The sequence below is a fragment of the Pipistrellus kuhlii genome, unplaced genomic scaffold (genome assembly GCF_014108245.1).
Source record: "Pipistrellus kuhlii isolate mPipKuh1 unplaced genomic scaffold, mPipKuh1.p scaffold_m20_p_89, whole genome shotgun sequence".
Classification (NCBI taxonomy): domain Eukaryota; kingdom Metazoa; phylum Chordata; class Mammalia; order Chiroptera; family Vespertilionidae; genus Pipistrellus; species Pipistrellus kuhlii.
The window spans coordinates 507,901-535,601 of NW_023425594.1; the positions used below are offsets into that span (position 1 = coordinate 507,901).

Sequence of the window (27,701 nt, forward strand, 5' to 3'; positions counted from 1 at the left end):
CACAGGTGGATGTTCAACTTCTGCACCATGCCAGCCGGGCCAAAGATTGTTTTAAAAATGTGTGCAACCCTCCCAACATCACATCAACTCTAACAATGGGCACCAGAGGATCAGAGTCAGGGTAGAATGAGACAGAGAGAAACGTCAAGAAGGGGGACAGGCGGGCAGGCAGGCCGTGGGGCACAGGACAGGTCCCGGTGTGATCTGAGCACAGCATCCTGCTACGCCCTCCCTGCTGCCATTCACCATCATGTCCATCATGGGGGCACCTAAGGCAACCAGTGAGGAACCAGCACTGGCCCAGAGCAATTCTGAACATGACAGACAAAAGGCAACAACTAAACGTTACAAAGGTCAGAGGAATTTTGTGAGAACAACCCCTGGGACGTACCAGTGACAACACGTACGGGCACAGAAGGGAAATTAAAGGTGGGAGAATGGCTTGGAAGGTTATCCAGCCAGGGAAGGCAGGGACGGAGAGCAAGGTCAGCTGAGGGAGCGTTCTGGGCTGCAGGTTCGCGGTGAGTCCCCCTGGGCAGGGAACTGGGAAAAAGGTCTCACCACGAGAAGAACAGTGCACCCTGGGAGAATAAGCACAGGTGGGGCCTCCAGCTGGTACAGGGAAGAGCAGGGAAAACACTGTCCAGTATTGCCTGACGCTAACGCAACAATATTGAAGGCCAACTGCAACTGATAAGGTGAAGCCCAGCGACGTTATGGCTGAGAGTCGACCTATGAACCAGGTCAGGGTTCGATTCTGGTCAGGGCACATGCCCAGGTTGTGGGCTCCATCCCCAGTGCGGGGCGTGCAGAAGGCAGCTGATCAATGATTCTCTCTCATCATTGAGGTTTCTTTCTCCCCCCACCTCCCTCTCCCTCTCTCCTTCTCTCCCTCTCTCCCTCTCTCTCCCACCCCCTTCCTCTCTGAGATCAGTAACAATCTTTTTTTTAAAAGACAGAGGAGTCTAACCGGGCCCTGGGTGGGAGTGAGGACTTACCCAGGGAGGTCACCAGGGCGAAGTTCTCCAGCATCACGTCGTGGTAGAGGCATCGCTGCGTCTCGTCCAGGAGCCCCCACTCCTCCCAGGAGAAGTACACGACCAAGTCCTCGAAGCTCACACGGCCCTGCCACGAGGTCGAGGGGAAGCTACAAACAACCTCCGTCCTCGGGTGAATGGCCACTTGGCGAGCTTTTACGTCCCCCCCACGCACATCGCTTCTCCTCTGGTGACGCCCCCATCCCACCCCCCGACCGTGACTGCCACAGCCACTCCAGCTCCCCATCACCTGCTCAGGGCAGGCCCCGTCCCCGTGTGTGTGTGTGTGTGTGTGTGTGTGTGTGTGTGTCCGCCTGCAGGGCTGGCCCTGTGGGTGTCACCAGGAACGCCTGGGTGCCCCGCCCCTGGGCTTTAGGGCTTGCTGAGGGCGTGCACTCACCTCAGCCAGGCCCCGCGGTGAGGCCGCTGCCATTGTACTCTGAGCACCGAGGACAGCGGCGCCCGCCCCGCCTTCTCTGTCCGGTCTTCGCACCCAGCGTCTCCGCACGAGGAGCCGTCACCAGGAGAATGCCGCCAGCCCGGGACCGTCATTGGCTCCACCAGACGCCGCTCCAGCAGGGCTTTCTGGGCGACGACGTTCCCACAGCTCCAGACGCCCCCGCGCTGGAAGCTCCTGGAACGGACAGAGGGGAAGCAGCAGTGCCAGGGGCGTCCAGGCTGCAAGGGCAGCTTGTTCTTAAAGGGCCACGCCCAGACTCCTGGGGAGCTGCCAGCAATGGATCACTCATGTGTTTAGAGACGGGACTTCAGACGCCAGGAAGTACCCCATGTCTCCCAACTCCTCTGTCAGCCATTCCACAGTCACAGAGCCCATCACACAGCCCATCTCCGACACCCGACGCTCTCGCGCTCTGTGTCTCTGAGCTGAGCCTCTGTCACCTGTGTGTTATCCCCATTTGGTCGCCAGACCAGCCAGAGGACGCCGGAGGGCGGAAGGGTTTCTCCCTCCCCCACAGGCGACAACAGAAACGAACAAGTGAGGCAGCACAGGTGCTCACCAGGATCAGGATGCGCCTGTGGCTCTGGCTTCCCAGGAAGGTCCAACCACAGTCCCGTGCTGAGCGCGAACAGCATTCACTGCTTAGACCTGCCAGGCAGGACACAGCCATTAGCCATGCAGGAGGCCAACACGTTACACAGAAATCAGATGCTGACAATATTTCCTGCATCTCTCCGTTCTGTCGGGAATATTCCAGGGAAATGTGCTTGTCACTCTCACAAAGTGTCTGACAAAGTGTCAGTAGCTACACCAAGAGCTTCAGGCCCAGGAGAGGAGAGAACAGGAGCTGAGGTGCCGAGACAAAACCATCAGCCTACAACCTACTCAGGAGGCCGTTCCTGCGGGGACAAAACCATGCCATTCCCTGTAATTCTCTCATCGCTGATGTCACTGTCTCCCTCCCTATCCCTTCCTTTCTGAAATGAATAAACTACATTAAAAAAAACAACAGCTGAGCAGTGTTATAAAGAACAAATTAGGGAGGGGAAGATAAGAGACAAAAATAAACACACAGTGACCCACAATCTATGGGACACAACCAAAACAATTCTGAGAGAAAAATCAGATAGCAATATAGGCTTTACCTCAAATAACACACACACACACACACACACACACACACACACACACACACAATACACTAATAAAAGAGAAACATGCAAATTCACCATCACTCCACTATGCCCACCTGCCAATCAGGAGGGAATATGCAAATTAGGAGAAAGATGGCTGCCACCCAGCTGCTCCCGATGGGGGGTGGTCAGATGGGCAGGATGCCTGTTATGAGCAGGAGGGCAGGGGTGGGGGAAAATGGGATCTATAGGAGCAGCACTCTGGCCAGAGAGAAAACGAAGACTGCAGACTCCAGAGTCTGCAGCAAAGGCCTGGGTCCCAGGTGCCGGAGGAAAACCGGTGCTGGGAGCCAAGGGAAGAAAGGCCTATTGCACGAATCTCTTCATGCAACTGGCCACTAGTCAATAAGTAAAAGAATAAAGGTCAGACCAGAAGTAAACAAAACAGTCTAAAACATACAAAAGTTTAATGAAAACAAGAGGTGGCTCTTTAACAATATAAACAAAATTGATAAACTAACCAGATTCATAAAGGAAAAAAAAGAGGACTCAAAATCAGAATCAAAAGAGAAATGATAATGACACCACAGAAATACAAAAGCATTGTAAGAACACCAGATGCCCAATGCACGAAATTAATGCAAGAGGTCTTCCTTCCCCTGGCTGCTAGCACCAGCTTCCCTCTGGCACCTGGGACCTGGGCTTCCCTCACAGCACCGGCTTCGTCTGGAAGGTCAGCCAGTCTAATTAGCATATTACCTTTTATTACTATAGAAGATAGATATAGATCATCTGAATAAATGCCAACAAATTAGCCTAAAGACAAAAATTTCTAAGAGAAACACTGAACCCACCAGAACAATAACAACAAAAGCCCTGGACCAGATGACATCGAAGGTGAATTTTGCCAAAAAATTCAACAAGAGGGAAGCCTTCCAAACATGTTTACAAGGCCATCATTACCTGAAACCACAACCAGGCAAAGGCATCACAAAAAGGAATGGTATAGGCCAATAACCCTCCAAAAAAAAAAAAAAAAGAGCAAACTGAACTCTGCAATACATTACAAAGATCATCCCTGATGTCGTCCCATAAAACACAAGGTTACAGGTTCGATTCCCCATTAGGACACATACCCAGGATTGTGGGTTCAATCCCTGATCGGGGGTGTGTGCTTGAGGCAATCAATCAATGTTTCTTTCTCACACTGATGTTTCTCACTCTCTCTCCACCTCTCCCTTCCTCCTCTCACTCTCAAATCAACAAAAATATATATTTGGGTGAGGATTAAAAACAAAACAAAACAGAAAGCCCTAGCCAGTTTGACTCAGTGCATAGAGCGTTGGCCCAGAGAATGAGGAGTCCCACGTTCAATTCCGGTCAAGGGCAGGTACCAGTTGTTAGCTTAATCCCCTGGTGGGGGCGCATGTGGGAGGCAACCAATCGATGTATCTCCCACTCCCTTCCACTCAGTGGGAAAACATCCTCCGCTGAAGATCAACAAAATAAAAAAACAGAGAGAGATCACACATTATGATCAAGTGGGTTTTATTCCTGGGATGCAAAGATGGTTCAATATATGCAAATCAATTAACATGATACTACAAACAAAATTGTATGATCATATCCAGTTGCAGAAAAAACACTTGACAAGATCCAACATTTAGCCCTGGCCAGTTTAGTTCAGTGGCCAGTTTAGTTTAGTTAGAGCATCACCCTGCAGACTGAAGGGTTCTAGATTACTTTACTGGTCAGTGCACATATCCAGGTTTCGGACTGGATTCCCAGTGGGAGAATGTGGGAGGGGCGATTAGTAGTTCTCTCTCATTGATGTTTCTATCTCTCTCTCCCTCTTCCTTCCTCCCTGAAATTAAATAAATAAATAAAATTAAAATCCAATTTATTTATTTATTTATTCATTTATTTATTTTGGAGAGAGAAGGAGAGGGAGAGAGAGAAGCATTATTCAGTTACCTCCCATATGTACCCTGACTGGGAATCAAACCCACAACCTTGATATGTGCCTGATTAGAATAGAATTAGTGACCTTTTAGTTACTAGAAATACCAACTAGAGCCCAGCATCCAGTAGATTGGGAATAGAAGGAACATAATGCAACATAATGAAGGCCACATGGCAAACCAAAGGCTAACATCATACTCAATGGAGATATCATCAAAATTAAAAAAGAGGTAAAACAGACATTATTTGCAGATGACATAATACTATACATGGACAATCCTAAAGAATCCACCAAAAACAATCTATTAAAACTGACAAAATTGGTAAGATATGTACACATATAATACCTTAATAAAAAAAATTTTAATTAAAAAAAAACCTGACAAATTCAGAAAAGTAGTGGGATGCAAAATGAATTATCAGAAATCAGATGCATTTTATATCAATAACATACTAACAGAAAGAGAAACTAATAAGAGAAAATTAAAATAAATTTAAAATAGAAAAAAGGAATAAAAATCATTTTAAAAAATTAAGAAAATTCCATATATCACTGCATAATAAAATATCAGGAGTAAATTTAACCATGATACTACAAGACTATAAATTAAAAAGCATGATACTGGCATTAAAAACACATAGGACCAATTAATCTATGACAAAGGAAATAAAGAATACACAATGGGATAAAGAGAGTCCCTTCAATAAACGGTGTTGGAAAAATTAAGACAGAAACATGCAACAACAACAACAAAAACACAAAACTGTCCTGACCAGTTTAGCTCAGTGGATAGAGCATGGGCCTGCAGACTGAAGGGTTCCAGGTTCGATTCAGGTCAAGGGCATGTACCTCGGTTGCGGACACATCCCCAGTGTGGGGTGTGCAGAAGGCAGCTGATCAATGTTTCTCTCTCATCGATGTTTCTAACTCTCTATCCCTCTCCTTTCCTCTCTGTAAATAAATTATAAATAAAAAAATTTTTAAGAAAAAAAAAACACACACACACACGATTTCATAAATGAGTGGAATAACAAAACCATGTCTCTTTCTCCCGTCCACTCTCAAGTCAGTCAACCAGGGCAACCTCCTCGGGTCCGAGTCCTCTCCCGGATGGAGTCTCTCTCTCTCTCCATAAAACTCTTACTTTCGCTTTAAAAATAAAATAAAGCCAGTCAATGTTGTTAACAAATTAATTAAGTTCCATAAATCCGCCCTGGCGTGAGGAGAATGCAGGCAGGGCACCCAGACTAGTCAAGCAGGCGCGTCCGGGCCTCCACCCCAGTGCCCCGCAGACACCGCGCACCCCGACTTTTCAGGTCCCCCCGGTTTTCCCGGTCCCTCAGCTTTCCCGGTCCCTCGGTTTTCCCGGTCCCTCAGCTTTCCCGGTCCCTCAGCTTTCCCGGTCCCCCGGTTCCGCGCTGACCGGTTCCACAGGCTGCACCCCCTCCCTCAGCCCGACACACCCCACCAGGGCGCCCCACCTCCGCGCCCGCGAACGGGAGGGACCCCCCGCTCCGAGCGCCTCGCGGTCCCGACGCGGGGCCTGGGCGGCGGGAGGGGCCGGGCGCCGGCCCCGGGCTGCGGGGTCCGCAGGGGGAGCGGGAGGCCCCGCGGGACGGCGCTCACCTCAGCCGGGCGCCTCGGCGCGGCCGCCGCCCTCGGGTCTGTGGGCGGAGCGGGCGGCGGGGCGCGTCAAGGCCCCGGTGCGGACCCCCTCCGGCGGCGCCCCGGCCGAGCCCCAGACCCGCCTCCCTGCGGCGGACACGGCCCTTCCGACGGCTTCCCCGCCGCGTCCGCCCGCCGCGACCCCCGCGCTCTGGAAGCGCCGCCGGGAGGAACACGCCCAACCAGCCAAAATGACCGCCGGGAGGAGGACGCCGGAAGTCCCGCCCCACGCTCGGGGCCACGCCAGGGGAACGCCTCCCAACACGGGGCCTCATTGGCCCAGAGTGGCTGCCGCTCGACGCAAAGAACGCCGGGAAATGTAGTTCCCGCGTTCTGATGCTGTTGCCGGCTCTGGCCTGGGACCTTTTGCAGGAGAATGCGGACCCGCCCGGCGCTGGGAAACGGGGTCTGTGGGTGCGAGGGCTTGGAAGGGACCTCGGAGTCCTTTTCACCAAAGTTTTTGGAGACATTAGCAGCTCCAACTTCTGGGAAGTTTAGCTCGTTCTCAGGAGCTAAAACATACTATTTCCGATGTGCCCCCAAACCCTTCAACCCCCCCCCCCTCGCCCCCGCAGCCCTGCTCCCCAAGGCTGCAGAGGCAAAGGAGCATGCCATTCCAGAGTTTTCACCACCCGCTGTTTCACTAGATTTATTTCTATTCCCGGCTTTTGAATCACGAAAAACATTGTTAATAAGGTTTCTGTTTGCGGGCTGGGAGTGCCTTCCGTGGATTTCAACTCCTCACTGGGAAGTAATTGATCACTTTTCTTGTGATTGCAGGGACTCACTTCCTTGGGCAGTCGGATTTATCTCAGAAAAAAAAAAAAAAGTTTAAAATGCAAAATTGCCCTGACCTGTGCGGCTCATTTAGCTGGAGCAAGGGGTGGCAAATTCCACTCCCCCTCAGAGCAACTTTTTTTAAAAAATATATATATTTTATTGATTTTTTACAGAGAGGAAGGGAGGGATAGTGAGTTAGAAAATAGATGAGAGTGAAACCAATCAGCTGCCTTCTGCACACCTCCCACTTGGGAACAAGCAAGGCACATGCCCTGAGCGGAATGGAACCCAGGACCTCCCCAGTCCGCAGTCCTAAACTCCATCCACTGAGCCAAACCGGCCAGGGTTTAGGCAGCCTTTTTAAAAAATATAGATTTTTTTTTTTTTAATTAATTTCAGAGAAGGAAGATAGAAACATCAAGAGTCATGAATCTGCTGTCTCCTGCACTACTCAGGCAGGAGATGGAGCCCACAACCTGGGCATGTGCCCTGAAGAGGGAATCTAACCGTGACCTCCTGGTTCATGGGCCGATGCTCAACCACTGAGTCATGCCAGCCTATTGATGTTTCTCTTCCACATTGCAGTTTCCCCCCACCCTCCTCTCTAAAAAAATCAAAAATAAAATGCAAAATTACAGAAAGCTATTAACAATGGGCTATATAGTAATGATGCATTGGTGGATGGTGAAAACAGTTAAGACCTCAGAGAAGTTTTATCAGTGAAGTCTGAGAAAGCAGAATTAAGGTGAGCACTTGGGAATGGTCACCCAAGTTTTTGCCATTCTTCATGCTTTTTAAAACATGTATATTTCTTTATTCATTTCAGACAGAAAGGGAGGAGAGAGCCAGTAACATCAATGACGAGAGAGAATCATTGGCGGAACTCCGGCATGCTCCCTACTAGGGATGGAGCCCACAACACGGCGTGTGTCCTTGACCTGAATCTAACCTGGGACCTTTCATTCCTCAGGCTTACACTATCCACTAACCCAGTGGTCAGAAAACTCGTTAATCAACAGAGCCAAATATCAACAGTATAATGATGGAAATTTCTTTTTTAAACTCTATAGGTACGTACATTGCTATTAACTTCATTAGGGTACTCCTAAGCTGGCCTTTGCTAAAAACTCAAGGGGCCAAAGAGTCGCATGTGGCTCACTAGCTGCCTCCTGCACACCTCCTACTGGGGATGTGCCCACAACCAAGGTACATGCCCTTGACCGGAATCAAACCTGGGACCTTTCAGTCCACAGGCCAACGCTCTATCCACTGAGCCACACCTGTCAGGGCTCTTTTCTTCTCCTTGTAGTAATGGCTTTGAGGCGGACATAACTGAGAGGGTCCAGGAATCCACAAGGCAACTTGATGATTGTTTTTGTTTTTTCTGACCAGGATGTCGGCTTCCCAAGATGATCATGCCAGCGGGCCCTGAGCTGTGTGTACATGCATCGTGCAGTCACTGTCACAGGCACACTCCTAGAGGCATGTTCTGAAGAGGGATGATCTCCCGGGTTGGCTGCAGTCTCCTCCAATCCCTATTGGGCCACGGCTTCTGTACCAACTGTGATTTTCCCTGAACTGTCTTCCCACCACAGACCCACAGCCCGGCGACATGGGGAAATCAGGGCACATGACACTTGGAGACCCAAGAGATAGATCCCCATGACAGTACTGGTATAATTTGCTTTGGGTGAAGGAAACTTTTTTTTTTTTTTTAATATATTTTTATTGACTTCAGAGAGGAAGAGATAAAAACATCAATGATGAGAGAGAATCATTGATCAGCTGAGTCCTGCACGCTTCCCACTGGGGATGGAGCCCACAAACTGGGCTCATGCCCCGACTGGGAATCGAACCAGTAACCTACTGGTTCCTGGGTCGACATTCAACCACCCTAACTCAACCACTGAGCTACACCTGGCCAGGCTGAAGGAAACATTTTGCCACTCCCACAAGTACCTGAGGATCTATCTCACCTGCTCCCTCAGAGTCATCGCCAAGACTCCAACACACAGCCACCAAATCAGGACCAGAGTCTTTCAGTCCTTCCTGGGAGACTGTGCACAGCCACTCAAACTTGGTCAAAACTGGCCAGTTATTTTCTGCCATTTTACAGCCTGTCCATAAGCAGAGAAATTCTGAGACATCCTCCCCCACCTTAAAATGCTGTTCACCTCTGCATGCTTGTAGAGCCTGAATCAGGTTATATACAACCCCATACATTAAAACAAATAAGAAATTTAACAAAATGAAAAGCCCTGGTAGGTGTGACTCAGTAATGAGAGAACTGGCCTGTGCACTCAACGGTCACGGGTTCAATTCCCTGGGTCAAGTGCACTTACCTGGGTTGCATGGGCCATCCCTGGCCCCAGCTGGGGTTGTGTAGGAGAAACCAAGCAATGTGTCTTATTCACATCAGTGTTTTTCTCTTTCTGTCCCTCCCCAACTATTCCTCCTTTCCATTCTTTCTAAATGTCAATGGAAAAAAATATCCTTCAGTGAGGATTAAAACAACAACAAAGCCAAAGCCGGTTTGGCTCAGTGGTAGAGCGTCTGTCTGCGGACTGAGGGGTCCCGGGTTCAATTCCGGTCAGGGCATGTGCGTTGGTTGCGGGCACATCCCTGGTAGGGGGTGTGCAGGAGGCAGCTGGTCGATGTTTCTCTCTCATCGACGTTTCTGGCTCTCTATCTCTCTCCCTTCCTCTCTGTAAATAATCAATAAAAATATATATTAAAAAAAAACAACAACAACAACAAAAAGAATTGAAAGACTAAGACCTCACCCAGCCAGTATGGCTCAATGGTTGAGCATTGACCTATGAACCAGGTGTTCATGGTTCCATTCCCAGTTAGGACAAATGCTTAGGCCAGTGGTCGGCAAACTGCAGCTCATGAGCCACGGGCGGCTCTCTGGCCCCTTGAGTGTGGCTCGCCCACGAAATACCATGGCCTGGATGAGTCTATTTTGAAGAAGTGGTGTTATAAGTTTAAAAAATGTGGCTCTCCAAAGAAATTTCAATCGTTGTACTATTGATATTTAGCTTTGCTGACTAATGAGTTTGCCTACCACTGGCCTAGGTCATGGGCTCGATCTGCAGAAGGCAGCATGCAGGAGGCAGCTGATCCATGGTTCTCTCTCATCATTAATGTTTCTATCTCTCTCCCTCTGCCTTCCTCTCAGAAATCAATAAAAAATATATTTAAAAAATAGAGTAAGGCCTTGCCTTGGCCAATGTGGCTCAGTTGGTTGAGCACTGTCTGATGTACCAAAAGGTTGGTGGTTCAATTCCTGACAGGACACATGTTCATGTTGCACGTTCCATCCCTGGTCGGAGTGAGTGCAGGAGGCAATAGATCAATGTTTCTCTCCTCCTCTCCCTCTCTCTACAATAAAAAAAATATATATATATATATATATTTTTTAAAAGAGTAAATTCTCAATTATTGTGTAAGCCAAAGTCATGAGCAGCAGATAGTTCCAACTTCATCAACTGGAAGGTGGGATATCTCATCACAAATAATCACCCTCGATGAACATGTCCTTAGAACACGTAGTCAATGCTCTGCAAGCTCCAATTCATTATTGCAGCTTGTCCATGTCCAAATCCTATCTAATAAAAGGGCAATATGCAAACTGACTGTCATTCCAACACACAAGACGGCTGCCCCATATGGTCAAAGAGTAATATGCAAATTGACTGTCGCTCCAACACACAAGATAGCTGCAACAAGATTGCCAGCAGAGGTGGGCAGTTAGGAGGAACCAGGCCTGCAAGGGAGGACAGTTGGGGGTGACCAAGCATGCAGAGGAGGGCAGTATGGGGGAACCCAGGCCTGCAGGTGACAGCAGTTAGGGATGACCAAGTCTGCAGGGGAGGGCAGTTAGGGACAATCAGGCTGGCAGGGGAATGGTTAGGGGTTGATCAGGTTGGCAGGCAGAAGTGGTTAGAGTCAATCAGGAAGGCAGGCAAGTGAGCAGTTGGGAGCCAGCAGTCCTGGATTATGAGAGTGGGCCTAAATGGGCAGTCGGACATCCCTCAAGGAGTCCCAGATTGGAGAGGGTGCAGGCTGGGCTGAGGGACCTACCCCCGTGCCCAATTTTCGTGCACCAGGCCTCTAATTAGTCATAATAGGAAAGCTGACGCCCTGGTCATTTCTATTTTGCCATAATATCCGTGAGACCAGAGGTTAGCTTCCATAAGCACACTGAGGTATTGACTACCACACAGTCTGTGACCTGCCAGGCAGAAAGGTGAAAGGAATTAGCCTCAGACTCTACGAGTGCCGTATACTGAGAAGCAGCCCTGGGCAAGTCGGAATGAGAAAAACTACTTACACACACACACACACACACACTTCCTACATACAAAAACTTACAGGGAATCTCTCCACTGTGCATATTAAGATATAAAACAGTTTTAATGCAGACAAATGACTCCCCAAAATGTTCCCTCACGTGCTGTGACACGGAGCAGGACACTGTTCATTCCCAGCACGTTTACGGCCTCTCTGCCACGTGAACTCGCTGGTGGTAACGGAGCTTGGAGCCATAGATAAAAGACTTCCCACACTCACTGCACTTGTAAGGCCTCTCGCCAGTGTGGACTCGCTGGTGGTAACGGAACGTAGAGCTGTAGATAAACGACTTCCCACACTCACCGCACGTGTAAGGTTTTTCGCTCGCGTGAACCCGCTGGTGGTAACGGAGCTTGGCGCTGTAGATGAACGTCTTCCCGCACTCGCTGCACGCGTATGGCCTCTCGCCCGTGTGGACGCGCTGGTGGTAACGGAGTTTGGCGCCGTAGACAAACGTCTTCCCGCACTCGCTGCACGTGTAAGGCCTCTCGCCCGTGTGGACGCGCTGGTGGTAACGGAGGGAGGAGCCCGAGGAGAAAGACTTCCCGCACTGGCTGCACGGGAAAGGCTTTTCCCTTGCGTGAACTCTCGGACGGTAACAGAAGAGGTCGCCGCTGGCGAAAGATTTCCCAGCCTCGCCCCCCTCGCCCGGCCTTTCTCCCGGATGAACCTTCCGATGTTTCCCGAGGCTGCTGCTTGTGGGAAAGGACTTCCCGCACTCACTGCACGCGTAAGGCCTCTCTCCCGTGTGCACTCTCTCGTGGCAGTGCAGGGCGTAGATCCTGGCAAAGGACTTCCCGCAGTCACTGCACTCGAAGGGCCTTTCTCCCGTGTGAACCCTCTGGTGATACAGGAGGCTGCTCCGACGGGTAAAGGATTTCCCGCAGTCACGGCAGGCGTGGGGCTTTTCTCCCGAGTGTGTTTTCTGGTGGGACTGGTAGGTGGAGCGGCAGATAAAAGACTTGCCGCACTCGCTGCAGGTGTAAGGCCTGGTCCCTGTGTGAAGGCTGAGATGGTAGCGGAGGCCGGAGCTCGTGGTAAACGATTTCTGGCACTCGCCGCACTCGTACGGCCGCGTCCCCAGGTGGCCCTGCTCGTGGTACCGGAGGGTGAAGCTGTTGGTGAAAGCCTTGCCACACCTGCCACAGGCGTAAGGCTTCTCTCCCGTGTGAATCCTCTGGTGTCGCACGAGTTTCCACCGGTTGTTGAAGGATTTCCCACACTCGCCGCAGTCGTAAGACCTTTCTCCGGTGTGAACTCGACGGTGATGGCGAAGGGCCATGGGAGTGATGTAAGACTTGCCACATTCACTGCACACGTACGGTCTTTTTCCCGTGTGAGCGCTTTGGTGATAACTGAGACCAGCCACAGAGGTGAACGACTTGGAACAGCAGTTACACTTATAAGGCTTTCCTCTGGTGTGAACTCTCCGATAGCGAACGAACGCAGAGGCAGGACCAGAAGACTGTGCACACTCACTGCACACATAACTGTTTTCTCCACCATGCCTTCCCCGGGGATAAAGGAAGGCAGGCTTGTGGCTTAGGGATTTTCCACATTTGCTGCACATGTACTGCCTCGGGCCCGCATGAGTGTTTCGATGCTGACTGAGGGCTGAGCTTCCGAGAAAGAATTTCCCACGTTTGCAGGACACGTGAAAGCCTTTTCCCGTGTGGACTCTGTGGCGCCTCACACAGGAGGATTTGTACCTGAATGGTTTTTCGCATTCACCCGATGCAAAACACGGTCTTACCGTGTGGACGTCCTGGTCCTGAACAAGCACGTGTTGGGGGTTCAAAACTTTCTTGCATTCTCCGGAAGTGTCCAGGCTTGCTTTGCTTTGTGGAGTGATACACTGGGTGCCCTCATTTGTCTCCTCCAGAGTCTGAGTGAGCTGCTGCTGCTGCTGTCCCAAGCTGGGCAGGAAGTCCCTCTCACCCTGCTCAGAGGTAAAGGTCTTCCCGGAAATGTGGATGCTGCAGCTTTTTGTGAATGAGGCCGTGTCGGCACTACTTCCGAAGGGTTCCTCTCCCACGGGCTGCTCCTCAGGCGGGTGACAGTTTACACGGAAATAAAACCGCTTTGCGCACGCCCCGCACCGCAGCAGCTTCTGGCCGTGCTGCGTCCCCTGCTGCTCGACCAGGTGGAAAACGTCCCTCAGAACCGGCCCGCAGCGCCCACAGGGGTGTCTCTCCTGGGAAGACGAGGCTGCCTTGGGATTCTTCCCCTGCGACACGCCCTCAGAAACCCTCTGTTCCCCGTGTGCTTCCGCGTCGTCCGCTCCACAGCAGCAACCTGAACGCAAGGAAATGCTGGTGAAGTACACGTCGACTAAAGGGAGGGGAGAACCCCATCACACATACTCACGTGGCAGCCCCAGCAGGTTTGGCTCAGTGGATAGATCATCCACCTGTGGACCGAGAGGTCCTGGGTTTAAGTCAAGTCAAGGGCATACTCCTTGGTTGAAAGGTCCTCCCGGCCCGAGCCCTGATCAGATGCATGCAGGAGGCAACCAAATGATGTGCTTCTCTAGCATCAATATTCCTGTCTTTCCCTCTCTAAAAAATCAATGGAAAAATATCCTCAGGTGAGGATTAAAAACAAAACAAACAAACAAACAAACAAAAATATATAGATATATACATTGAGTGGCCAGTTTATTACGATCTCTAAACAAATAATAATCTGGCCCTCAGTGTATATCCTATAGAATAACAAGCTAATATGCAAATTGTCCCTTCAACCAGGAGTTCGGCCAGCAGGCAGGCCGGCCAACCACCCATGTCTTCTCTCCCTGGCCAGGCTGGCCGGACCCCACTCATGCACGAATTCACGCACTGAGCCTCTAATACATACGTACACACACACACACACACACACACACACACACACACACACATAACTCCACACTGAGTGGCATGATTATGTATTCAGAGATAATAACAATCTGGCCACTCAGTGTGTGTGTGTGTGTGTGTGTGTGTGTGTGTATTCATGTGTCACATGTAAGCATGAATGTATGACATGCATTTCTTTATATATTTTTTATATATATATATATATATTTTTTTTTTAATTGATTTTAGAGAGGAAGGGAGAGAGAGAGAGAAACATCAATGATGAGAGATAATCATGGATGGGCTACCTCCCACACACCCCCTACTGGGGATGGAGCCTGCAAACAAGGCATGTGCCCCTGGCAATTCAGTCCCCACTGAGCCAAACCGGCTAGGGCTGTATGGCATGCTTTTCAAAACCAACAGCTCTAACTGGTTTGGCTCAGTGGATAGAGCGTCTGCCTGCAGACCTGCAGATTGAAAGGTCCCAGGTTCTATTCCAGTGAAGGGCATGTACCTTGGTTGCGGGCACATCCCCAGTGGGGGGCGTGCTGGAGGCAGCTGATCAATGGTTCTCTCTCATCAATGTTTCTCTCTATCCCTCTCCCTTCCTCTCTGTAAAAATCAATAAAATACATTTTAAAACAAAACAAACAAAAAAAACGGACAAAAAAAAACACTCAGTTGTAGGACTGCCTGACTGTAGTGTATTGCTCCGGTTCTAAGTTCACGAAATGGTTGGAAACCCCACCAGGGGAAGGATGAGCAAACAGGGTATGACAACAAAGAGAAGCACAGCCAACAATTCATTTCCTCTCTACCCGGGGAAGCAGCACGCCATAGCCTTCCCCTCGCGCTGCTCTGCAGAGAACCCCAGGAACCTTCGCCAGAAAGATCCTGAACAGCTGTCCCCCTAAGGGTAACGGAAGCTTCAAAGACACACACAGGCTAAAAGCAAAGGGATTAACCCAGCAGTTGGCAAACCTATTTATGTGTCTTTTTTTTTTTTTTTTTTTAATATATTTTATTGATTTTGTACAGATAGGAAGGTTTGGCTTAGTGGATAGAGCATTGCCTATAGATTCAAAGGTCCCAGATTCGATTCCAGTCAAGGGCATGTGTCTTGGTTGTGGGCACATCCCTGGTAGGGGGTGTGCAGGAGGCAACTGATTGATGATTCTCTCTAATTGATGTTTCCAACTCTCTACCCCTCTCTCTTCTTCTCTGTAAAAAGTCAATAAAATATATATTTTTTAAAGTCAAAATTATAGAAAAAGAGTAGAATGCCAGGATTTGGGACATAAGAGAAAAATCAATAAAATATATTTAAAAAAAAAAAAAATTTTTTTCAGCCGAAACCGGTTTGGCTCAGTGGTAGAGCATAGGTCTGTGGACTGAAAGGTCCCAGGTTCGATTCCGGTCAAGGGCATGTACATTGGTTGTGGGCACATCCCCAGTAGGGGGTGTGCAAGAGGCAGCTGGTTGATGTTTCTCTCTCATCGACGGTTCTAGCTCTCTATATCACTCCCTTCCTCTCTGTAAAAAATCAATAAAATATATTAAAAAGAAAAAAAAGAAAAGAAATTTCAATTGTTGTCCTGTTGATATTTGGCTCTGTGGACTAATGAGTTTGCCCACCACTGAGTTAGGGCAAACGCAGTGTTTTTAAAGTATATTGCATTTTCAAAATTTAGTTACCAGTTGTTAAAGTTTGTATACAATTTTTTGGGGGAGGGGGCACTCAGAATATATAAAAACAGCATATTGTACAACTTTAATATATGGAAGTTTTTATCTCGACAAGGTTATGGGGAGTGGGGAGGAAAACAAATCTAAACAGGACACGCTGCGCAGGAGAGCCTTGAAGAGGAGCCTTGAAGAGGAGCCTTGAAGAGGAGCCTTGAAGATAAGCACGACCCAGACCACACCTGCGAGTCCCGGCACAGGCGGCAGGAGGACTGACAGGGACAGGAAGGGACCACACCAGGAGACGGAGGGGGATGGGTCCGGACACATCAGCCCAGACACTGAGCATCCGTGAAGCTCGATGCAATGCGACTGACTGACCTTGAATCCTGCCCAAAGGGCTCAGCACTGGGAGCGCAGGGGAGAGGAGGGCAGTGCAGACCCACAGGCCCAGCAGCACAGCAGCCACCCCGCACCCGGGGAGGCAGCCCCGCTGAGGTCCAGGCCCGCGGACTGAGAGAGCCGAGAGGGGAGGGAGGAGAGTCCAGCCCGAGTCCCAGGTGAGGCCGTGAGTCTTACCCAGAGAGGACACGAGGGCAAAGTTCTCCAGCATCACACGCACGTACAGGCGTCTCTGGGCCTCGTCCACCAGCCTCCATTCTTCCCGCGAGAAACGCACGGCCACGTCCTCCAAGGTCACCGCGGCCTGTGAGAACGGGGACAGAGGACACCGTGACCATTCTGTGCCCGAGAACCCGCAGCCCCTCTCCCCAGGCATCTACCCCCCACTCCCCTCCAAAGCTCCCCTCCGAGGAACCCCACAGGGGACACAGATGCCAGGGCCCCCACCCCCCATCCTCAGGGTCCCTGCATGCCTGTGGGCCTGCCCTCAGCCACAGCGGGCAGCAGGGCACAGAGGTGGAACCCAGCTCGGTCCCGGCGTGCAGGGCCCCCCATCATGGCATGCATCCCCCTCGGGGTCTCTGGAGTGAGACAGGGCACCGCCCAGCCCGGGCTCAGGCTCCACCTGGCAGACCCCCATGCTCGGCCCCGGGACCCTAACTCCCACGTCCCCGCACTGCGCACAGCCTTCTGCAGACCGCACCCCGCCCCTCCCGTCCCCGCGGCGCCCCCGCAGCCACGCACTCGGGGAGCCGCCGCTGGACAGGCCTCTCCGCACCGCTGGCCCCGCGTCCCCATCCGCCCCGGGAGCTCCCGCAGCTCAGAGGCCCCGCCCCCTCCCCGTCCTCCCTCCCGGCGCCCGGGGCCTGAGGGGCTCCCCGCCGGGCACAGGGACCCGGAAACGCCCCGCCCCCTCCCAGCGCCCCCACATTCCGGGGACCCCGAGCGGGAAGGGAGGGGGAGCTGTGCCCGCTGTCACCTCCTCCCCCGCCTCCTCCGCCCGCGGAGCCCCCGGTCCGCTCTCCTCCCGGGGCCTCAGGGGCCGCGCACGGTCCTCTCCCCCCGGGAATCACCCACCACCTCCGCCCGGACCCAGATGCAGAGGAAAAAAATAAAATTAAATTTGAAAAAAGCTCCAATGGCCTCGGATCTTCCTGAGCAGCTGGCGCCCGGCTTCCCGCCCGAATGTGACCCGCGGGGCCCGGGGACACTCACCTCAGCCGGGCGCCTCCCGGCCGCCGCCATCGGCCTCGGCGGGGAGCCGGCGCGGACCTGACGGTCCTGGTCCGGGCCCCCGCCTCGGACCCGTGCCCGGAGGAGGGCTCCGCCGCCGGCGCCTTCCCGCTTTGTTACCTGAAAAGGGGCCTCTGGCGCCGGAACCCGCAGAGGCTAACCTGCAAAGATGGACGGCTGCAGGGAGGCCGCCGGAAGTCCCGCCTCCAGCCCGGGGGCTCTCCAGGCAACGCTTTCATCCTGAAGGGTGACGGCCTCAACTCGGCGCAAAGCCTTCTGGGGAATGTAGTTTCCGGAGCTGAAAGGACATAGAGGGGAGCTCAGCCTCCTGGGCTACTGGGATGGTCGCCCCTGGAGGGACCCTGTGGTTAAGCTGCGACCTGAGTGAGGGGCCGGCTCCTTGTAAATTGCAGCAAACACTTGAATCTGACAATAATGACTTTAGGACAGGACTCGGTGGTCAGCAAACTCAACGGAGCCAAATATCAACAGAACGACAATTGAAATTTCTTTTGAGAGCCAAATTTTTAAACTTAAACTTCTTCTAACGCCACTTCTTCCAAATAGACTCGCCCAGGCCATGGTATTTTGTGGAAGAGCCACACTCAAGGGGCCAAAGAGCCTAAGTTTGCTGACCACTGGGATAGGTTAAGGTCTCCCTGCTCCCCCCCACTTAAGGTACCTATTGCAAACCCAGTGGTTTATCTGAGCTTCACAACAACAGGGTGTTTGACACAGAGAACCACAGGCTGGTGTGGGCCAGGGTGGCTCAGTGGTTGAGCGTCCACTTATGAACCAGGAGCACCAGGTTTACTGCCTGATGAGGGCACGGGTCCCGGTCAGGGCACATGTGGGCTTGGTCCCAGTTAGGGGGAGTGTAGGAGGCAACTGATCTATGATTCTCTCTCATCATTCAAGTTTCTTTTTCTGTTCCTAACTGGTTTGGCTCAGTGGATAGAGCATTGGCCTGCGGACTCAAGGGTCCCAGGTTCGATTCCGGTCAAGGTCATGTACCTTGGTTGCGGGCACATCCCCAGTAGATGTTCAGGAGGCAGCTGGTTGATGTTTCTCTCTCATTTATGTTTCTAACTCTCTATCCCTTTCCCTTCCTCTCTGTAAAAAATCAATAAAATGTATTTAAAAAAAAAAAAAGGAAGAAAGAAAACTGAGGCCTAGAGAATGGATCATTTACATGTTTCCCTGGTGACTGTCGAAGATCTGGGATTTCAAACCAGTTTGTGTGGTCTGAGGTGTGGGGAGACTGATCACCCATCTCTTCTCTCTGGCATCCAGGAAGGCTGAGGCTCAAAAAAAATACCCATTCATCTTCATATTCGGGTGCAGTTCTGCGTCCTGCTGCAGCCACGCAAACCACATATAGACCAGGAAAATGGGTGAGCACTAAAAAGCAAGGCTTTATTATACTACTAAATACCTCAATTACAGAAGTGATGAAGCGTAATAACAATGCACATCGTTCTTTAAAGTGTATGATGTGTCTGTAATGTCGTGCATAACAAAAACAATAAAAAAATACAGGAAATACTATTATACTATTGAAAGCAATTATTCCAGCCTTAGTAAGTTTGACTCAATGGATGGAGCTCTGGCCCATGAACTGAAGGAAAATGAGTCCCATCCCCATCAAGGGCACGGACCTCCGTTGCGGGCTTGGTCCCTACATGCATGAAGCAACCAACAGATGTGTTTCTCTCACACCAAAGTTTCTCTCTCTGTCTCTCCCCTTCCCTTCCACTCTCTCAAAAAATTAATGGAAAAATATCCTTGGATGAGGATTAACAACAAGAAAAAGGACACTTTGTTCTAAGATGTGAGAGAATTGGGCCTTTAGCTATGCTGGAATCTGGGCAACAGTGAATTTTTTTTTTTTTTTCCCCCCAACAGAGTGGGAAATCCTCTTCATTCATGTGAACTTGGGGGAAAAATACTGAGCTGAGAAAAATTTAGTAAGGTGTGAGCAAAACAAAAATGTATATGAGTGGAAGGAAAGCCATGGCATTCTGTTTCATTGCTTCACCAGACATTTACTAATTATCTCATCAGCTTCAGAGGATCATCTAGGTCTGTGTTATATATCAATAAAGAAATGTGTTTGCAAGCAGGTTTCTTCAAATATTTTATTGAAGAAGCAATCAATCAGTTAAATATATATATATATATATATATATATATATTCTTTGTTATAGTACACTAGAGGGCCAGTGCACGGCATCCATGCACTAGGGGGTGGGGGCACATCCTTTTTGCAGTCTGTGACCCTTTGGGAGCGGGCCTAAGCTGGCAGGTGGACATCCCCCCAAGAGCCCTTAGCACTGCTGCAGAAGCAGGAGAGGCTCCTAGCACTGCCACTGCGCTCGCCAAATGTGAGCCTGGCTTTTGGCTGAGTGGTGCTCCCCTGTGGGAGCGCACTGACCACCAGGGGGCAGTTCCTGCATTGAGTGTCTGCCCCTGGTGGTCAGTGCACGTCACAGCAAATGGTCGTTCTGCAGTTGGTCAATTTGCATATTAGGGTTTTATTATATAGGATAATAAGGTGATAGTTCTGTGGAGATATAAAAATGATGGCTCCTAGCAACATATAAATTACCATCATATAAATTATAGAGACTACAAAGGTATCTATACTAAAGGGAAGTAAACCAAATTATTTGGAGGGCTGTGAAGAGCAGGGAGAGATTATAAAAGGAAATAAGTGCCCTGGTGGTTTGGCTCAGTGGATAGAGTGTCAGCCTGTACACTGAAGGGTCCCAGGTTCAATTCTGGTCAAGAATCACGTGCCTGGGTTTCGGGCTCGACCCATAATGGGAAGCGTGCGGGAGGCAACCGGTCAATGATTTTCTCATCACTGATGTTTCTGTCTCTCTTTCCCTCTCCCTTCCTCTCTGAAATCAATAAAATACAAATTTTTAATACAAATAAAAGGACATAAGCCAAAAATACACTGACAAATTAAATCATTTTCATAATAGCAGTGATTTTTTCAGTTTCACATGAATGTCAAAATTTATCAAATACAACTTATACATGTACAGTTTATTACATGTAAATTATACCTTACTGAAATATTTTAAAATTTTTGTATTAATAGATTTAATGCCCTGCTGGTGTGTCTCAGTGGTTGAGTATAAACCTATGAGTCAGGAGATAATGGTTTGATTCCCGGTCAGGACACATGACCAAGTTGTAGGCTCATCCCCAGTGTGGGTTATGCAGGAGGCAGCCAATTGATGATTCTCTCTCATCACTGATGTTTCTATCTTCCTCTCCTTTCCTCTCTGAAATCAATAAAAAATGTATATATTTTCAAAAGAAATAGGTTTGGCAACCTTATATGGACCCCACCATATTTTTCCTGTTGCCATCTGAGGATCAGTATGGACTCAGTGGCAAAATATATGGGCTAGTTATAAAGGACATTTCTACTTCCCTCAATAGGAGTGCTGGCTGGATTACAAGAGCCACATCCCTGGACCACTTTCTTTTAACTTACAATAGCCTTAAGGCGATCATTGCTACAGGCATACACAAAACTCTTATTTTCGCCCTAGCCGGTTTGGTTCGGTGGGTAGAGCGTTGGCCTGTGGACCAAAGGGTTCACGTATCTCAGCTGCAGACTCCTTCCCAGCCCAGGCCCTAGTCGGGAGCACATGTAGGAGGCAATTAATTAATATGTCTCTCTCACATTGGTATTTCTGTCTTTTCCTCTCTGTTCCATCCTCTCTAAAAGTCAATGGAAAAATATACATGGGTGAGGATTAAAAAACAACAATAAAACATTTCACCATGTACACATACGGAAGTGGAAATCTGTATATAAAACACCCTACACTGCATAGAGGTCACCCAAAATGAAAGAGAACTGATATACCACACAGACATAAACAATATTGTACAAACCAAAGTAATGTGCAGTCAACAGTTCAGGTTGGTGACTTGTAAGCAGGAAAAAAAAAAATCATGGAAGCACACAGCTCACCAGCCAGACTAATGGGATATTCTCCGAGCCAACAATGGGTTGGGTTCCTGCCCAAGGTGAACTCCATAGAGCTCAGGTGACTCCCAATTTTTACTAATATGTAAGAGAACAGAGGCCAGCTGACCTGAGCACGTGAGGCTGGTAATGGACAGGTGGGAACCTACCATGCGGTAGATTAAAAAAATGGCTTTAACAGAAGAAAATAGCAAACAGTCCAACGCAGGTTACAAAGCACACACAGAGACACATGCTTCTCACATGACCGAAACTTAAGGTGAATCTTTCATCTGTGACAACTGGAAACTTGAGATTGAATTCAGACAGATGGCTTCTTCCAGGGTCATTTAATGAACAAGAAAATGGTACGTTCCCTTATATATTGGAGGTATTTACCCAGTGTGAATTTCACACTGTATAATAAGGTCAATACTTGGGGGTGGGAGGAATTTCCCATATTTGCTGTACTCATAACGCCATTTCCTGAGTGAACTCTCAGGAGGTGAGTGTCAAACTCTGGGTAACATATTTTTCACATTTGCTACACCACAGAGCCCACATCTTATCCTCTTAGACTAGGGGTGTCGAACTCAATCAGAGAAGGGGCCAAAATCTAAAATCCAGCCTAAATCGCGGGCCGAATGGTTTACTGAACAGTCATAAACTGTCATTGTGATGGAAACGCAGCGGAGTGCAGTGATGACAGCGCGGTGCGGACCACATTGCAAGGCCTGGCGGGACGGATTTGGCCCGCGGGCCTTGTGTTTGACACATGTGTCTTAGACAATAACACACTCCTAAGAAACATTTAATACATTCACCATCCTCATAGGACCTTTTTCCTATCTGGAGACTCAGGTATTAAGAAAGGTAAGAATTGCCCTAACCAGATAAAGCATTGGCCTGGGGACTGAAGGGTCCCAGGTTCCATACCGGCCAAGGGCATGTACCTCAGTTGCAGGCACTTCCCCAGCCTGGCCTGGTCCGGGCTCATGCAGAAGGCAACCAACTGATGTGTTCCTCTCACAATGATATTTCTTTTTCTTTCCATCTCTCTAAAAATCAATAGAGCCCTAGCTGACTTGGCTCAGTGGATAGAGCATCAACCTGCGAACTGAAGGATCCTAGGTTGGATTCCATCGAAGGGCACATGCTTGGATTGCGGACTCAATCCCCAGTAGGGGACATGCAGGAGGCAGCCCATCAATGATTCTCTCTCATCGTTGATGTGTCTGTCTGTCTCTCTTCTTCCTCCCTCTCTGAAATAAATAAATACATTTTAAAAATAAATAAATAAAATTAAAAATCAATGGAAAAATATCCTCTGGTGAGGATTAAAAAAAAAAAAAAAAAGTAAAACTTATGGCTAAAAATGTTCCCCTATTTTTGGACTGAAACGCTTACCTCTCTAGCATGGAAGCTCCAGTGTTAATTGGACTAGGAACTATCCTTAAAGTTTTTGCAACATTCACTGCAATCATAAAGCCCTTATTTTGTGTGAACCCTTTGGTGTACAAGAAGATGGTGTCTCTGCATAAAAGACTTCCCACATTCACTGCACACATGAGACCTTTCTCTTGTGTGAGTTCTTTGATGGCGAATGAGTGTTGATTTCCTGAGAAATGACTTCCCACATGTGCCACACTCGTGAGGTCTTAACCCAGTGTGAATGCTCTGATGATAACGGAGGCCAGAGCCTGATGAAAAAGACTTCCCACACTCTCCACATCGATGAGGTTTTTCCCCAGTGTGAACTCTCCAGTGTTCAATGAGGTGAGAATGTGCTCTGAACAATTTCCCACATTTAGTGCATTCATAAGGTTTCTTGTTTGTATGAAGTTTCTTATGATCACCGAGGGCATAAAGAGAGGTAAAAGATTTCCCACATTCGCGGCACTCATAGGGCCCTTCTCCAGTGTGCACTATCCGATGAAAACGAAGCTTCCTCTGAGTGGTAAAGGAGACCCCACACACAGAGCACTCATAAGGCTTTTCTCCTGTATGAACTCTCTGATGATTTCTGAGATTAAAACCAGATGCAAAAGATTTCCCACATTCATTGCACTGATGCCTCTCTCCTGTGTGAACTCTCTGGTGCGTGCAAAGGTGATATCTTCGGAAAAAGCATTTCCCACAGTCACTGCACACATAGGGTCTTTCTCCTGTGTGCACTCTCTGATGAGTACTGAGGTTGGAACTTGATAAAAAAGATTTCCCACAATCACTACATTGATAAGGCCTTTCTCCAGTGTGAACTTTCTTGTGATAATTAAAGACAGAGCTTGAGGTAAAACGTTTCCCACATTCACTACACTGATAAGGCCTTTCTCCTGTGTGGACTCTCTGATGCTGAACGAGGTTGAACTTTGAACAATAAGATTTACCACATTCACTGCACTGGTAAGGCGTTTGACCTGTATGAACTCTCTGGTGTACAAGAAGGTGCTGTCTTAGGATAAAAGATTTCCCACATTCACTGCACTGATGAGGTCTTTCTTTTGTGTGAACTCTCCGATGATTACTGAGGTTGTAACCAGATGAAAAAGATTTCCCACATTCACTGCACTGATAAGGCCTTTCTCCTGTGTGAATTCTCTGGTGTGTAAGAAAGTGATGTCTTCGGAGAAAGGATTTACCGCATTCACTGCACTCATAAGGTCTTTCTCCTGTGTGGACTCTCTGATGAATACTGAGGTAGGAACCACATAAGAAAGTTTTCCCACATTCACTACACTGATAAGGTCTTTTTCCAGTGTGAACTCTCAAATGGTAACGCAGACCTGGGCGAGAGGTGAAAGATTTGTCACATTTACTGCACTGATAAGGCCTTTTTCCAGAGTGAACTCTCAGATGGTAACTAAGGCCAGTGCGAGAGATAAAAGCTTTCCCACATTCACTACACTCATAAGAATGTCTCCCACTATGAACTATCTGATGTTGAGTGAGGTAAGATTGTTGGCTGAAGGATTTCCAACATCCACTGCACTCATAAGGCCTTTTTCCCATGTGAACTCTCTGGTGTAGAATGAGTACGGAGCTACTGGTAAAGGACCGCCTACATTTACTGCACTGGAAAGGCCTTTCTCCTGTGTGCACTCTCCGGTGTAGAATAAGGACAGTTTTCCTGGTGAAAGATTTCCCACACTCACGGCATTCATAAGACTTTTCTCCAGTGTGAACTCTCCAATGCAGAATGAGGTAAAATTTTCTTCTAAAGGACTTCCCACACTGCGTGCACTCATAACACCTTGCTCCAGAGTGAACTGTCCGTTGTCGCACAAGGATGGAGCTCTGGCTAAAAGATGGCGCACATTCACGACACAACTGACATTTTTCCCCGGTGTGACTTCTCCAGGGATAAATGAGGACAGATTTTGGGTGAAAAGACTTCCCACAGTTGCCGCACTTGGACTGCCTTGGCCCGCAATGAAATCTTCGATGCTGACTGAGGGTTGAGGCTCGCCTAAAAGACTGGCCACATTGGCCACACACGTGAAGGCTTTTACCTGTATGCACTCTCTGGTGAACAGCAAATGAAGACTGATCTCTGAATGTTTTCCCACATTCACTGCACATAAAATGTCTTGCAGTGTAAAAATCTTGGTCCTGAGCATGTGTGTATGTCAGATGAAAGGCTTTCTTACATTCTCTGCAGGTAAAACAAGATTTTCTCTCTTCCCCATGTGTCTGGAGGTTTGCACCCAAATAAAATTCTTTCATACACACCCCACAGCTAACCACATTCTGGCTGTGTGGTGTTCCTTGGTGCTCGGTCAAATGGAGTATGTCTCTCAAGGCTAGACCACAGCTCTCACAGGGGTGGGTCTTCTGAGAAGACAGAGCTGCCTTGGAGGGGCTGGACTGTGGCACTCCTACAGAAACACTCTGTTCACAGGGAGTTTCTGCATCGTCTGCTCCACAGCAGCGACCTGAACACAAATAAATGCTGGTGAAGTACAGGATCACTTTGAGGATGGAGCAACACCATCACAAATGTGCATTCATCACATCGAGAAATTAGTCTACGGCTTGCTTTTTAACAAAAGGGCTTAAAACCTGGTGGGATAGTTGCTACTGAGCATTTTCTAAGGCAAAAGAATCAGAAAGGACTCACCAGAGAAAGGACACAAGAATAGGGTGTCACCCAAATAAGATAGGTATATTCTAATTTAGATTCATTCACATCTATTATAGCTATTTTTTTGGTCAGACGGACAAAACATAAATTTTTTGTTGTGCCTCAAAATTTCTGTAATTAGCCGGGACCAGTTTGGCTCAGTGGATAGAGCGTCGGCCTGCGGACTGAAAGGTCCCGGGTTCGATTCCGGTCAAGGGCATGTACCTTGGTTGTGGGTACATCCCCAGGAGGGGGTGTGCAAGAGGCAGCTGATCGATGATTCTCTCACATCGATGTTTCTAACTCTCTATACCTCTCTCTTCCTCTCAGTGAAAAATCAATAAAAATATATTAAAAAAAAAATTCTGTAATTAGTTTATGTGTGTCATGAGATGGAAAAGTTGAAAATCCCTAGACTGCCTTAGCCGGTTTGGCTCGGTGGATAAAGCATCGACCAATAGCCTGGGTTCAATTGTGGTCTCGATTCCCAGTAGGGGAAGAGGTGTGCAGGAGGCAGCAGATCAATAATTCTCTCTTATCACTGACATTTTTGCCTTTTTTCCTTCCCTGTCCTCTCTGAAATCAACAAAAATATATTAAAAAAGAAAAAGAAAATTGCTGGGTTAATACAAGGCAGTGGAAGGAAGTCAAACACTGAAATTGTGAATAGGCCAGACACCCATTCCTCAGCTATGGTGAGAAGGGATATGTGTATAGGGAGAAAGTCTCCAGTAAAGTTCAGAGATCTCCAGATTTGGAAATTTGTGATGACTATAAGATTGACTATCTCACATAGAAATATTAACAAGTAGCTTTTTTGTTCCTTTTGAAATCTGTTTCAAAGTCCCCATAGCTCAGCCGGCATGGCTCAATGGTTGAGCATCAATCTATTAACCAAGAGGTCACGGTTTGAGTCCAGCATGAGCTTTATTCCCAATGGGAGGTAACCAAGCAATGATTTGCTCATCATGTTTTTTTTCTCTTTCACATCATTGATGTTTCTATCTCTCTCCCTCTCCCTTTCTCTTCGAAATAAAAACATATATATTGGGGGGGCGGGGGGAGAAAGAAAGAAAATCTCGCCCTAACCAGTTTGGCTAAATGGAAAGAACATCAACCTGCGGACTCAAGGGTCCCAGGTTCAATTCAGGACAAGGGCATGTTTCTTAGTTGTGGGCACACCCCCAGTAGGTGGTGTGCAGAAGGCAACTGATTTCTCTCTCATCGATGTTTCTGACTCTCTCTCCCTCTCCATTCTTCTCTGTAAAAAAATCAATAAAATATATTTATTTTAAAATAAAAGAAAATCTTGACCCAGCCAGTGTGGATCAGTGGATAAAGCATTGGCCTGTGGACCAAAGGGTCCCAGGTTGGATTCCTGTCAAGGTCATGTACTTGGGTTGCAGGTTCCTCCCCAGGCTGAGCCCTGGTTGACACATGCAGGAGGCAAACAATCCATGTGTTTCTCTCTGTGTCTTTCTCTCTTTTCCACTCCATCTAAAAATCAATGGAAAAATACCTTCAGGTGATTTAAAAAAAAAAAAAAAATCCCTTTCAGATTAACCATAGTATTCTCCAGAAAAAAAAAATTTTTTTTTGGTTTCTTTGTTTTGTTTTTAAAAAATTTTTTTTTTTTTTTTTTTAATATATCTTATTGATTTTGTACAGGAAGGGAGAGAGATAGAGTTAGAAAGGGAGAGAGATACAGAGTTAGAAACATCGATGAGAGAGAGTCATCAATCAGCTGCCTCTTGCACACCCCCTACTGGGGATATGCCAGCAACCAAGGTACATGCCCTTGACCGGAATCGAACCCGGGACTCTTCAGTCCCCAAGCCGATGCTATATCCATTGAGCCAAACCGGTTTCGGTAAATAAATCTTTATAGGGTCTTACCCAGAGAGGATACAAGGGCCAAGTTCTCCAGCATCACATCGTGGTACAGGCCTCTCTGACCCTCATTGAGGAGGGCCCACTCCTCCTGGGAGAAGTACACAGCCACGTCGTCAAAGGTCACACGGTCCTGATGAGATGGGGA

The 27,701-nt window shown here is 48.5% G+C and overlaps 2 protein-coding genes across 18 annotated transcripts in view; one reads left to right on the forward strand and one right to left on the reverse strand.

The window, feature by feature from the left end:
- The window catches only part of LOC118712380 (zinc finger protein 154), a 280,454-nt gene that overhangs the window by 215,740 nt on the left and 37,013 nt on the right, over positions 1-27,701 (forward strand). The gene's annotated exons all lie outside the window — the stretch shown is intronic.
- The window catches only part of LOC118712381 (zinc finger protein 551), a 135,813-nt gene that overhangs the window by 54,808 nt on the left and 53,304 nt on the right, over positions 1-27,701 (reverse strand). Inside the window, exons 1-4 of one of the 17 annotated variants that reach the window (XM_045577336.1) lie at positions 6,220-6,492; positions 2,057-2,145; positions 1,438-1,671; positions 999-1,125 (exon numbers count right to left, since the gene is read on the reverse strand). The exons of 6 other annotated variants lie outside the window; for them this stretch is intronic. In XM_045577336.1, coding sequence (XP_045433292.1) covers positions 999-1,125; positions 1,438-1,470 — 160 coding nt within the window. In that variant the 5' untranslated portion in view covers positions 1,471-1,671; positions 2,057-2,145; positions 6,220-6,492. Of the gene's footprint in view, positions 1-998; positions 1,126-1,437; positions 1,672-2,056; positions 2,146-6,219; positions 6,515-11,438; positions 13,690-16,496; positions 16,624-17,534; positions 17,851-22,848; positions 23,104-23,187; positions 25,476-27,559; positions 27,687-27,701 lie in introns of those variants that run through there. 10 more of the 17 variants (XM_045577331.1, XM_036426041.2, XM_045577322.1 and 7 more) reach the window with 10 other exon arrangements.